The sequence below is a fragment of the Argiope bruennichi genome, chromosome 6 (assembly GCF_947563725.1).
Source record: "Argiope bruennichi chromosome 6, qqArgBrue1.1, whole genome shotgun sequence".
NCBI classification, from domain to species: Eukaryota; Metazoa; Arthropoda; class Arachnida; order Araneae; family Araneidae; genus Argiope; species Argiope bruennichi.
In genome coordinates, this window is record NC_079156.1 from 7,754,223 (window position 1) to 7,769,693 (window position 15,471).

A 15,471-nucleotide genomic window follows, 5' to 3' on the forward strand; every position below is an offset into this window, starting at 1 on the left:
AAAAAGCAATTAACCTTAAACAAAAACGAATAAAATATTTTGCAAACTAATATTACTGAAACATTACAATTGACTTCACAATAATGGTTTTATATGTCAGTTCATGAATATAAAATGTATCAAAAGGTTATTTTTTAAAAATTCATAAATGCTAAACTTTTATGCTAAATTTATACAGTTACTTAAACTTATATTCTTTATTCTATTTTGATAATTTAAATAAGGCCGAAATAAAAAATGAAATATTAATTAACGTTGCACAACATTCTGCCAGTTTTCAGTCCGATGAAATGATTTATATTATTAGATTTCTTTTTTATTTATTAATTTTGAATATTATTCTCCTGACTAATTCTAAAGTTACTATGAAATATTCAATTGGTTTTACTTCCAAAAATAAAATTTTCATTTGAATTATAAAAAAAAAATTAACACAATTCTTAGATGTGAATATCTTGCATTTGCACTGAAATTGCTCAGATTTGTAGCATTTTGCTTTTAGAAACCTCTGGGTATGTATGAAGACGTACCCAGACTATGAATAATTCATCGTACTTAGAAGTTTACACCTCGCCCAGAAGCAAGCAAGCAAACTTAGAAGCGTGTAGCTCGCAGGATGGATTGATCGACAACGCATTTCCGAATGTTTTGTAAGCCTTCAGTTCGAATCTCGGAACAGATGAATTGATTTACATATTCTCCTTCATCTTTATTTATTTTAAATATATTTGTCCAGACTAATTCAGGTGATGACACGAATATTTCGACTGGTTATATAATCGACTGGTAAACAAAATTGTTAGATGTCACTATCTTGCACATGTGTGGAAATCTCCCCAATTAATAGTACTGCACTGTTAGATCAGAATCTCATTACATTTGAAACCACGAATATTTAATGGTACTTAAATACTTGCAAGGCGGCGTCTATCGCAGGATTTGTGGCTTAATGGATTGTGCAGCAGCATGCATAGTTAATTTTCCTTTTTTAAAAATTTATTTTTAATAGTAATCTCCTGACTAATTGTAAAGTGACTACGAATTATTTTACTAGCTATACTTCCCAAAATCAAATTTTAATAAACTTTCAAAATATCAATAAAAATTTTTATGTCAATATCATGGACATGCGCAGAAATCGTTGCAATTCGTAGGATTGTGCTTTTAGGCCAGAATTCCATCACATTTCAAATCAGGAATATTTAATCGTACTTAGAAGCTTAAAACTATCGATAGTATGTAGGACGTGTGGCTTGATGGACTGAGAATCTTAGGGTTCCACAATGTTTTGCCGATCTTCAGTTCGAATCTTTCAGACAAAGAATTAATTTATTAATTCGTTTTTATTTATTTTTCCTGATTATTATTCTGCTGAATAATTCTGAACTTACTATGAATTATTCCACAAGTTATACTTCCAAAAATAAAATTTTATCTCGCAGTATCAATAAAATTAATACTATTTTAGATGTCAGTATCTTGCACATGCTCAGAAATGGCTTTAATTCTTAGCATTTTGCTTTTAGACCAGAATCCCATCAAACCACAAATATTTAATGGCTCCTAGTATCTTACACCTACTCGGCACTGCAACGATATGTGGCTCTATAGTTTGAGTGGCAGGTCATTTCTAGACATTTTGCATGCCTTCAGTTCGAATCTCGAAGCCGAAAGATCGTTTTACACAGGTTTTTTTTTTTTTTTTTTTTTTTGCTTGTTTATTTTGGATATTATTCCCCAGATTAATTCTTAAATAAAAACGACTTATTCTACGGGTTATATATACTTCCACAAATAAATTTTTTTTTCAAAATATCAATAAAGATACTAGGAGCCATTAGATAATATCTTGCATTTCACAGCATTCTGCTTTTAGACAAAAAAATCATCGTATTTCTGAAAATTAATTATTAATCATACTTAGAAGCTTATCCTCCATGTTGATCGTAGGACTCGGAACCTGATGGATTGGACAGCAATGGGTTTTAGAACATTTTGCAGGTCTTCAGTTCGAATCTTGGAACCGATGAGTTGATTTATATGATTTTCCTTCTTTTTTATTTATTTATTTTAAACATTATTCTCTCGACTAATTTTGAAATTCTTATGAATGATTCCACCAGTTATATTTCCAAAAATAAAATTTTACTTTAAAATATGAAAAAAAATTAATACTATTTTTATACGTCAATATCTTGCACACGTGAAGACATCGTTCGAATTCATATCATTGGGCTTTTAGACTAGAATCCCAACATATTTCAAATCTTGAATATTTAATCATACTCAGAAGCTTACATCTCTATGTCGTTCTTAGGATGTGTGATTTGATGGATTGAAAATCTGAGCATTTTAGAACATTTTGAAGATCTTCAGTTCGTATCTTGAAGCCACTTAATCACTTACAAAATGCTGAATCAAACAGAATCATCTTGAAATTCTGCCTTATAATTTCCTGTCCAAGCTAAGATACTTTCCGAAGTCATAGAAAATTGCCAGAGTCCTACCACTCTTTAAATCGGGCAAGGATCTGACAAGCCCTGTGAGTTACAGGTACACATCATTATTGCCTACCCTCAGCCAAATTGGTTGGAAAACGTATTTTAAATAGATACCTCGAGCATGCTAAACGAATAAAACTGCCCATAGACCAACAATTCAGCTTTACTGTCCACCTGTCATCAACTTTTCAGAGTTGTGGAGCTTATATTCGAAGGTAAAAATAATATCAAAATAACGTGAGCCATTTTCCTGAACACAGCGAAGGTCTCCAATAAAGTCTGTTTGTAGATGACAAGGTCTGTTTGTAGGTGATCCAAGATTTAATCACCTACAATTTTCCTCCTTTCATCATAGACATCATATCATCTTATCTAACTGATAGATGCTTCAAGATATTAGCAAAAAAAAAAAAAAAAAAATACTGAATCCTCAAGAAGGAAACAAAATGCTGGCGTACCATGGGGAGGGGAGATTTTGACCCCACTTACTTATACATATCCCCAATACTTATCTCCTATGTGAATGATATTCCCCAGAGCAGCGAAATTTTCTTAAGTCTTTACGCTGACTACACTGCTATCATGACTCAAGGAAAAACACCTGAAAATACAATTGCCTCATTACAATAATACATAGGCAATTTGGAAAGATGGCTCCAAAGATGGAAAATTTAATTGAAAGTTGAAAAAACATAAGCGATTTTCTTCTGCAAGAAAAACAACAATTTTTCCAAAGTAAGAATAGACAATACCGACATAGACTGGAAAAATGAAATTGATTACTTGGGAGTTATTATGAACAAACATATCAGCTTCAAAGGCCACATCTTGTATATTAGGGAAAAAATGCAATCAAGCTTTAAGGAAACAGTTTTTCTCGTCTGCAAAAGTTCTAGTCTCTCTACCACTAATAGGGCACTTCTCTACCTAGCCTATCTTCGATCAATACTCACTGACGCCAGCCCGGTTTGTGCCCGCACAGCCAAAACAAATCGTGTTTCTGAATCCAAAGCACTTAGAATGATCGCGAAGGTACTACAGAAATGAAGATATCAATCACACACTGAGAGTTCCACCCCCCCCCCATAATTTAATTTATATAAAAACTAGCTACTAAATTCTATGGTGATCTAAATAGAACTGATAATTCTGTAATACCAAAAATCTTCTAATCCAAAACTTATCATCGCAACTGCAAAAGACTCCGAAACACGATTTGCCTGATCTAATTATCCCTGGGTGTGTTTCTTTCCTTTGTTTCATTTGATGTGTTTGTTGTCTTTCCCCTGTTTTTATACTGGTACATGTTAATTTGGGAATAAAAAGTAAAGGCTCGTCATCCCAAGTCTGAAATCTGCCAGATGTACGAATGGAGGAATTTGTTGTCCCTATAAATCATATTGTCTCCATCCATTATAAAGCAGGAATCACGGAAGGGCTTTGAAGAAAACTCAAGTCTCGTGAAGGATTTGCTAGTGAGGAAATTAAAGGCAGAAAAAAAAATTTCAGCTTTTAAATCTTTTATTATCAGAGTATTCAATTTCACCTACGCACTTTTTAAGCTGAAATTTTTTTTTACTATAGTGCCCATGAAAGGATTAAGTGAATGAAAGGAAATTTTAATTTCAGTCGGGAACAGGCGCATATTATACTAGGGGTTGAGAAATCCATAAACTAAACGTTTTTTATCTCTTGCGGGTTCAGTTCCATCTCCAAGTTTAGTGTTTATTTATTTATTTTTCATTTGAATGAAAAAATCCTTGAGACATCTGAAATTACATAATTTCTTTTGAAAGATATAAATTGAAATGTCTCAAAATGTCTCTTCCATCTCCAGACATCCTTTGATTCGGGTGACTGTCTTCTTGATTGCAGTCTAAATAGTCATTGGGTTAGAAATGTCATGGTGACATCTGTCGGCAATGAAAATTTTAGTGAGTTTAAAATAGATTGTAGGATTTGTACAAAACAGACAAACTAACAGACAAGTAAGAAAGCGAGTTAATATTTCTTCGTCACCCAGTTTTCAGCGTTGTTTAAAGTTTCAAGTCTCAGAAAATCAGTTTAAAATCGATTGCAAAATGGGCACCTAGCAGACAAACAATAAAGAAAAAAGCCAGTTATACTAAACAATATAAATGTGCGCATGTTTGATGGACGAAAAAGATGCATATTTAATCCCCTCTCATTAAACATTAAAATTCATATTTTAGATGAATTATTTTAATAAATAAAGAAGGGCATATTATTAGGGATGACGAATATTTTACGAGCGGTTATTACGTAATCAATATCAAAAAGGCACAAATACCAGTGATCAATACTTTTCATTGAGGGGTGTGATTCAAATCCTTGATACGATCTTACTGGTGATATTTTGATTACAGGTTTTGGATCACGATAGAAAGTAACAATCGATAAGATATCACTGAAATTTGCCGGAACGGTGACTTCACTGGAAAGTAACCATCTATTCGATCTGTCCAATAGAAGCTCTCGAACAAAATAGAAGAGGAGAAATCTGTGAATAGATTGAAAAGTGAACGGACCGGTTATTGGAATTATCGTATCATTGAATTGCATATCACTGAAATTTATCGGAGCGGTGACTTCACTGGAAAATGTGAAGTCTCCGCTCCACTTCATGAGAGTAACCTTGACTTTCCGATATTCGCATTTGATGATGCACTATTCCATACAAATCCTTTTTAATTGCTTGTGACTTGACTTTGCATATATTGCGTTTACTGCTGGCGCCATCTATTGGTAGAATATAGAACTAAAGTAAACACTTTAAAGAAATGACATATATATTTAATTCAAATTTTTCAGAAAATGGTTTACTCCAATAAAGAAATTAAGTAAATAGTTTTGAAAAAAAATCAAATTTAAGAAGTAAGCTGAAATAGATAAATTAATTCAATCACACGTTACTTAAATTAGTAATTTAAGTATTAATTACAATTAATAAATTTTATATTTAATATTAAGTAATAATTTTTCATTAATAATATGATTGAAATAACAGATATTTGGAACAAATATTTAAAAATAACAATAGCAAAATTATTTGTTATTCAAAAAATCGTGGATTATGCATCTCTACATATTATAATTGTGTAACGCCTCTAAAGTGTTACGAGGTACATGCTAATCAAAATTTAAAATTTTAATATACAGAGTAATTATAAATAAATATTCCAACTTTGCGGTCTGTCAAAAGAATGCAAAACTAAGTACAAGTCTTGTTCATCGGAAATCAAAAATAAAAATTAAATTTTTAAATTCAACACAGTTATAAAGGTTCAGTGTGAACTCCTCCAGAAATGAGAAGGATATCGAAATAGTATGATAACTCATTCTACAATTTTTTCTGCATGCTTGGCATGAAACTTTGAAAGGATGCAAATATGCGTGGATGACAATATTTGATTTTTTTATACATATTGAGAGTTATAATTATGATACTGATAGCTACATAAAACAACAAGTGTCTGTTTCGTTTCTACCAACTGTTGCTTTCAAAGTTTCATCAAAAATTCTGAAAACCTACGAGCTCAGCTATCGTATTACCTTTTTATGGTTCGTATTTTCAGAGGGTTTACAATGAACACTTATGACTGCTTTAAATTTAGACTTTCAGTTGTTATTTGTAATTTCCGACAAACAAAAAGGTTATACTATGATTTTTTTTCTTTTAATAGCCCTGCAGAATTGGGATATTAACCCTATATTTTGCTAAAGAAGTCATTAAATCTAAATTATGTATCAAACATATATCAACAATTTTTCACATCCATTTATCCCAGCGAACCAATTAGTCGCCATAGGCTGCCTGCCTGTAATATTTGATTACTGAGAGAACTTTACTGCATTATATATGCGATTAATATCTTTCCATTTATAAATTATTGTATAACAGGGCAAATAGTATAGAGATAGGAGACCACCGAAGAAATTCTTAGAAATATTATTACGTTTAATATGAAATTAACGCCTTGTCATCGCCTCTATACAGGGTTAGCAAGAAATAAGTTACCCACTTCTGAAGGCTTAAAAATGCGTTCTATTGGTCCAAATAAGATAAAATTTGAACTACAGATTATTCAGATGATGCGCTTTACATTTTTTAATTAAAAAAAATTAGTACGAAAATTCACCAATAGATGGCGCTGTAGCACAAATGACATTTATTTGCATATATTGAAAATATAAAACATAATTTGCGTTACAGCGCATGTCTATTACCATTTTTCTTTGGATAAAAAGAAGGCAGTTTCTACATGAACATTAGTTTCTTCTCTGTTTGTCATGCCTACGTTGAAAGAAAAAGCGCAGAATTGTTCCACCAGAACCAACAAAACTCCGTTGCATCTCTAAAACAATTTCGTCGTATGAAGCAGATATGAAAAGGTCCAATGTCTCCAGATGCACTACGCAAGATGATGTAAAAATTTGAAAAAACTAGGCAACTTGGCATTATTCGAGGTAGATGACGGAAAAAAAAATCCCGACTTCCAGCGTCGAAAATGTTGCGACCGTGCTCGTTGAAGCCAGCAGTCAGTCGCCGCAAAATGGTGTGAGTTTGCCAGTTGTTTCCCGTGTTCTGGATATGTCGTTTCATCTGTACAAAATTCATATGACAGATTTTGCATTTTCATCCATACAAAATCAAGTCTGCGCACCTGTTGCAGGACGGGAACTTAGAGGTCAGTAAAACTTTTGCACTTCAGTTCCTTGCTCGAATGGTGGTTGACACAACTTGGCCATGGAACATTCTGTGGAGTTATGAGGCTCACTTTTGCCTCAGTGTGCTAGTTAACACTCACAACTGTTGAATTTGGCAGTGGAAAACCCTCGTGTTATCCAGGAACAACCCTTGCATCCTGAAAAAGTGACAGTATGGTGTGGTTTTACAGCTACCTTTATCAATGGATCGTATTTCTTTAAAGGGATAACTTCGAATGGAATCCAAACTTGTTCCGTCACAGGACAACGGTACCATGATATGCTGCTGGATTTTGTTATGTCATCTCTTCTACAGCGTGGATGCCTTGAAGACATCATTTTCATGCAGGATGATGTGCCACCTCATATTGATTGTCGTGTAACTCGATTTTTAATACAGAATTTCACAGAAGCACATATTATCGGCCGTCATTTCCTAATAACATGGCCTTCTCGCTCTCCGTACATTACCCCTCGCGACTTTTGGTTGTGGAGTTATTTGAAGGACAATATCTACCGTCAAAGACCATCATATTTACCAGATCTGAAGGACAACACTCGGCGCCATATTCTTGAATATTCCGGCGGACTCACTCCGGTCATCTATAGAAAATATGGTTCTCCAATTAGAGCATATTGTTGAAAATGAAGGAGGACATATTAAGCAATTTTAATTTTACTTTATTTAACATCTATAAACTACATTAAATAGTTTTATGTGTAATACAATGGCACCCAACGATGAATTTTTGTACCAATTTTTTTTAATTTAATAAATGTAAAGCGCATCATCTCAATAATCGGTAGCTCAAATGTTATCTCATTTAGATCAATAGAACGCATTTTAGAGCCCTCTGAAGTGGGCTTGCTAACCTTGTATATTCTTAACGTGACCATAGATATAATTAAAACAAATAATCTGCAATGAGCCATAACGCTTTTGATTGAACTTTGAAACCTGCCATTTCAATCACTAGAGCGTTTGAATACTATTTCCGATTTCAGGTAGAAATAAATGAGAAGACATTAAATTTTCAGTTTCGCCATATGATACTTATTCTGCTCCAGTACTAAATAGCTGTTAATAACTAGTTCGCTTCTGATTTAATTTTACTGAAAACCTAAAATGTAGCTATTAGAAGTATTCATATTATTTTGTTATCTCCAATATAAATTCTAATTTCATTATATACAAAGCTTGCTTAAAATCATTTGATTGGATAGTTTTGTTCAGCTGTTTTTCCCTAATAGCTTTTAGTTATTATCTCTGTGTAAAGTTACATTTTTTTATAATAATAACTATTCGTCTTTGATGATCAACCGGTATGCTGGAGATATTGGTTTTATGTTCAATGAAATCCTCTATGCATATTTTGATATTTTTATTCTCTCAGTAAAATAGTTCTAAATATCAAATTGTGAAAGACATTAAAGACATTTTATTTTAATGGCCTTACTCCTGTTCTATTCATTATGTATATGAACCATATTAATAATGTCGAATTACGTGATATCTAGAGCTATTAAAAATTTCATTTATTTTCTAATTGCATATTATCTTGTGTAGTATTGGAACTTCCCTTTCTTATCCTATAAATAAATTATGCACGTAATGAGAAAAATCTTTCTTTTTTAATTTTCAAAAATGGAAGAAAATCATGATATTAAATATTTGATGTAACGACGTAAACGGTTTTAATTTCATTTTACAATGAACATATTATAGAAAATTGTACTGAAAAATATTTTTATTTATTAAACTGAGGGGGGAAATTACAGGGTAGCTAAATTTGTATCATTAAAATGATGTACAAATGACATTTTTGAAGGTTTATAGTGAACTTCAAACTCCCACTTAATTTTTTAATGAATTAAAATTTCAAATATTTTAGATGCACATCTCCACACATCAAAATTCATTTGCATCGTATTTGGTACGCCTAAGTCACACGGCCTGTTTGTAGAACGCTAACATATATAAATACGTGTATTTATATATTTCTTATATATTTCTTTATCATTACTTGAGATTTGACTGTAAAATTGGCAGATTAATTTTTTTGAAAAAATCAGAATGACGAAATAGCTTTCGCTGTATTTAATTGAATTTCTACGCATATATATTTTTTATCTCGTGAGTAAATTTTTGCCTAGAAATTAATCAAAGTGCAAGTTAATATTTCAAATTCACAGTAAGAGTACACCGTGCCCCAGAACGAAGCATACATCCGCCTTTGACTGGGCACAACAGTTCCAATACCAACTGTACCTTCGTGCCACTTTCTTCCGATGTAAAGACACTCTCCTTCTGCCGAGCAACCCCCTTGCAGAGCTCCCTTAGGCAACTCCCCCTTGCCACAGTACCATTCCCAAGACAACTTCGTGTTTTCTGGATTGCACAAGACTTCGTATTCATAGTATGCGAACTCGCATCCTTTCCAGCCAATGTAACAGCATCCGTTGCAGGGCAATAGTTTGCCGATGAGGACTGCGCCGAAGTGGTTAACACGACAGACGTATAGAACATTCCCAAAAGCCTCACCTCCCACGACGGCATGAGGTGGGACATTCCCTCGCATAGAAGCAACCCATATCGAAGGTCGTTTATAGTCTTGGGGAAAGCATTCACACATTTCTGGTGGTCTTTTGCTTGATAATTTATTTTTCTGAAAAGGAAAAAAAAAAAAATATTGTTAAGTAATTTTAAATTCATTTGAATTTGTCTTAAATATTAAATTATTTGAGTTTTCAAATATTTATTTTCATTTGATATATATTTTCCTGGTGCATCCAAAAACCCCACCACTTTTCATTAGAGATAGGTACAGAAATACATCCCATTTAAGTCGAGTAACACATTTCCGTTATCATTAGTGTCTCATATATGATTTCTTTACATGGAACATTTTTATTTGGCGATTTAAGCGCTGAATAGAAAAAAGGCATTGGTGCCAATAATGGTGGTAAAATATATCTTTCTAATAAAAAAAACATGCCAATATTTTCACTTTTAAAATGACTGATCACGTGCGTCCCAATCACTCCTTGTTTGGGAAATTGTTTTTAATACCTAACTTCAAATTACTACTCAAAGATAAATTTCCCGTTGTCGATTTGTTATGGAAGAGCACATAGTACCACTAACACGAAGGTTTTTTAAGTTTCTTTGTCAAGACACCTAGAAGGATTCTCTTTCTGAAAATTATATGCCATGATAATGTTCAGTGCTTTGCAACATAATCATCAGTGATTATACAAGATGAAGGTGTGGAGTTTTCACTATCGGCGATTAGTGATTAGTTAGTGGCGACTATGATAAATCTATATTTCATCAATGGATCTGGCTCATCAAATGGAAAATAAAAGTCAGTTCTATTAAAAGCTTAGGCGTCTTTTTACAGTAAATAAATAAACATTTCGCCTCATCACCAAATCTAAAAATCTTACACATCCTACAGAATAAGTAAGTATACACTTAAAATAAATCTTTAATGAACATATCCAAGTAACAATGACAGCTCTATACTCTACAGGTAAACTAGTTCAGCATGGGAAATAGGAAAAAATAATGAAGAGCATTGAACGCGCAAGTTATATTATCTAGTCATAAGATGCCAATTCGGCATAAGGTTCTATTTTACAAATAAATTAGCAGATTCGCCCTGATCTGCAATTCATTCAGATGGCCTCAGTATCCATCAATAACAAGTTTTCTAAAAAAACAATTATTGTAAAAAGGGGGTGCTTCTTGGTATGCAAGATATAAGACTCTATATAATGATACAAAAAATTAAATCTTAAGTTTAAAATATCCAATTAGTTGCAGTTAAACTTTTTGCTATTGCAACTAAATTTTTCAGATTAGCAATGAGTTGTTATGATATTCGTCATACATCCTGATGACTATAAGTCAATCCAAAGTAATTTTAAATCAAACATATGAGCATTTCTCATACGTAAAACGTCGATGTAATATCGGTTTAATCGATATACAATTATTGTTTTGACAATGAAAAAGTAATAATAAGCAAAACGTGTCATCCGTAAACTATAACTGAAGTACAAAACTAGGAAGCATCAACAAACGGTTATTCTTCTGCTCATTTTGTGCTATTGCAACATAAACAAGAATCGACCAACCAAACAATCCTCTGAATTTCTACTAATATCAAAATTTTTAATTAAAATACATCACATTATTATATTAATTGTTCCTAAAGTTGGCCAGATGCTTTTCTCCCCTCTCTTTTCAACAAAATATAAATCAAATTTCAAATATTTTATTTCCAGGTACCGAGGTTTAATTTCTGAAGAGGAATCTTCAAATTACTGTTTTTTTACATGGTGTTTTATTTTCGATGTTTCTTATGGTAGATTCGTCTTAATTATCGATGATATATTCAGACTATAACTATAGAAGCGTCTTCCCACTGCTTGGAAGATGACTGATGACATAGCAGAAATGAGATCAATCTGCTCATTGCTGACTATTGCAATTCTCGAAAAAAACTTCTTTGAACATTTTTCTACGGGCGAAATGCTAAACCAATACAATTATAATTTACCAATCAATATTTAATACTAAACCAATACACGATATGATAAAACACATTCTTTTCAAAATAAAAATTAAATTTAAAATCAGAGCGAATAATATTTATCAATACACTTTGTTTACTAACATTTTTCGAAGTCCGTAGCCAGAAAATCTCCGAGCTTGAGTATTTGGCTGAAGTAAATAAATGAAAAGTAAATGAAATGTTGGTAAAAAAAAAAAAAAGAGTTTGAAAACAATCTATTATTGCCATTTCCTATAAAATATTTATTTTTAATTTCTTGTTGTACACTTCATAAAAACAATTAAAATAAGATTAAATTTGCAATGAACACGGAAATCAAAATTTATTGAGTACCGTTAATTCAATAAAAATTTGTGAGCTTAAATTTTAAATAAATTTAGCAAATAAGTGAATGAAGGATAATTTATGTTTTAAAAGAAAAGTCTGTCATCCATCCAAAAGACGTTTGCCACTTCAAATTCATAACAGTATTATATTTCATATAGTCCCAAATTTCACTTGTTTCCACAATGTATATATATATAATGTGAGAAAAGGATGCGTTAATATTAACGAAACGGAACTGCTTTACTCATATATGTTTAAAATTTGCAGGTGAAATTTAGAATTTCTACTTTTATTTGTCACACTGCTTTATAATTTGTGGCTTGAGGTTGTCCTAAAAATTGCCGTAATAAATTTTCAGTTATTCATTCAACGACTTCTAAGTAACAATCAGCTCAGAAATTAGATGAAATTGTTTATGATGTTACACGAGTAACAAACCATTTATTAATCGGTAAACACTTGCTAAAGTATCGATGCATAGGTTCCTAACGTTTTTCATTCATTTCTATTGCGAATAAAAAGTTTGTAAATGAAATCTTGTTCGGTGTGCTTTTGATACATTGAGCAGAAAAGGATTTAAGTTTTTGGAAAGCTGAACAAGCTAAATCCCTGTTTTCTGAAGCTGAATAGTTGCTGAATAAGTGATGACATGCAAAAAGGCATTTCATATTTCTTTTTATAATAGTTTAAGATGATGGATTTTATGTTATGATGTTGAATGTTTTACTTTAAAAAGAACCATAGCATTTGCCCAATGATCATTTTTTAATCATGTTATGTCAATACACCATTTTAATATCAGTAAATATTTTAGAAATAAGATAAAATAACACTACATTTTATGTGACAATGAATATTTTAGAAATCGAACAAATATAAAAAAAAGAATTAAAAAAATTTGATATCTTAGATCTGAGTGAAACAGATTTTGAAAATTTTGAATGTTCACAAGATTTTATTATTTCCTTAGATATAGAAAGAGTACCAAATTATATGGAGCTAATGCTGTTCAGATTTCAGTGAAGCTGGGATGCAAGAATTTTACAAATATTTGCCAGCCTAGTTTGAAAATTTGAAAACTCTCGTAAAAGATAATTTTATGTTTAAAAGTATTTATATATGTGAGCAATTAATTTCACTTCTGTTGTTGTTATGTTGTGACTTATGCACTTTACAAGCCCGCTGACAGATATCTGTCAGCGATTTAAGCCGAGTGAGTGTCTCCTGTTTTTTCAGAGCACCCACTAGGACCAAGAGTACGACTTAGCTCCTTCATGGGTCACATTCGCTTGCACAACACCTTTTTACAGGGGAGTACATTCACTCAGAGATAGAACACAGAAGAAGAAAATCCATGACCGAACCGGGCCGTCCAGATCACGGGGAAGACTCGCTACCCCCATGCCAGGACGGCGGCAATTTCACTTCTGAAAGAAATGTATCCTGCTGTATCCACAATTACTGACATTCCCTTTGAATCAGTTTTGAAATAAAAGATAAAGGGTCTTTTTTTTCTGAAATTCATAATTAATTTATCTTTTGCTAATGCTTTGTGTAGAACATAGCTTCTTATATTGATAGAGCCATAATAAGTCATATTATAAAATAGCCTAAATTAACATACTTGAAAAATTAGAAATAAATTTTGTATATTTTGATACTTTATTTAAATAAACCAGTATTCTAAGAATTTTGTTAGCTGTTGATGTTGTTTAGTTCAAATTAGCTTTATATGATGTTAAAACACACATTCAATAAAAACAAAACCGAAGCATACATTTAGCAAACAAATGCATCTAATATTAGGAAATGTAGCTTATTCATACATCTTGGTTCAGCAAGCACGAAGTTATATTCTATTAGAATTAGGTAATTGATTTTGTGTGTGTGTGTGTGTTTCATTAGAGCAAGGAATATTTCTCAGCCTCATAAAATTTAATACTTACATACTATGGTCCAGTTCCTAGAATCGAAAGTGGAATTGATTAACAAATAATTATTAACATTAATTGTTAACAAAAATTCACTTTAGTTTTTCTCTATATTTTTTATCAAAAAGTAATGGTGGCATTTAAACGATGACAATTACTGATTAAATGTAACAAAATTATTAAATTAAATACTGATAAAAATATCCTTATTTTATAATTAGTTTCTAATTTATAAGCTGATCCATTTATTTATGATATTTTTCCTTTAAATTTGACTATTTTGCACTTTTGCTATTTTCCCCCGGTTTGTTTTCACAATTTCGAATCCATTTTCAAAATGGGCAATTGAGACATGCAATGAAATTATTATAAGAAAGAACATTCAATAGCCACTAAAATAAAATAACGACTCTCTTAAGAAATTATAAATGATCAAAAACTTTATAAAAAAATATTTCATTACACGTACATTTTAGTTAGCTTAGAACTTATGTCATCATAAAAAAATTATAGAAATTAATTGTATTTTGTTAATTTTGAAATGTACAGATACTTGTTGCTGTTATTTAATTTTTCAGAGACACATTAATAATTTGCATTATAAATAAATGAATTGTAAAATGATGCAGACAGAGTTTTATTAAACAACATAAGGAAATATTTAGATACGAATCGCATACTGATTTGATTGCATATGAATATTTTTCTATCTTACCTACATGATCTGGTCATTTAAGTATAAAAAAAAGTCACGAATGCACTTAGTTTAACATGTTATTCGAAACAATCTGCTATATTACAGTATTCATTTTACAGTTTTTCTGCGACCATTTTGTAAAGAGAAAGATACAGTATCTTTTCCGAATGAAGTCCCTGAAGCAGGATAGAAAATTTAGGCACTTCGGAAAGGAGAAAAACTTTGGACGGGTCTCTTTGTAGCACACCGTGTTCGATGTAGGGAGGCACAGGAGCTAATGCGATCCGATTGTGAGTGGATGTGTCTCAGAGGTTTAAGGGACAACCTATTTCCCAGCTTCTTGGTATCGCCTTGCGGATTACAACTGATGAAGTCCCCGTGGCTGAAATCACTGATCCTTGTAGTCTCGATCTGGATTTACTTCAAGAATTCGTCTTTGTATCCGAGGATCTGAACAGGAGAGTTGTGCAAATAGGAGCCGAGGAATCTCTTTTGTATCCGGACAGATTAAATCGTCGCAGGGGAACTTCCCGCAGACGCAGATGTGCCATTTAAAGAATCCTGTGTTGAGAGCTGAGTACAATTCTCAAATGTCGAGAATAAGCAGGGAATAGGTGGAAAAATTACCAAGAAATCTTTGATAAGAATTCTTGGCTTTCAAGTGAATTCCGGAAGCATTGTTGAAGCATCCTGATATTTAGTTGGTT

General features: G+C 32.0%; 1 protein-coding gene across 1 annotated transcript; it reads right to left on the reverse strand.

The window, feature by feature from the left end:
• Positions 1–9,379: 9,379 nt before the first annotated feature.
• On the reverse strand, positions 9,380–9,862 carry LOC129971267 (uncharacterized). The gene has a single exon (XM_056084875.1). It carries the CDS (start codon positions 9,860–9,862, stop codon positions 9,380–9,382), a length of 483 nt encoding a protein of 160 aa, XP_055940850.1.
• Positions 9,863–15,471: the final 5,609 nt, after the last annotated feature.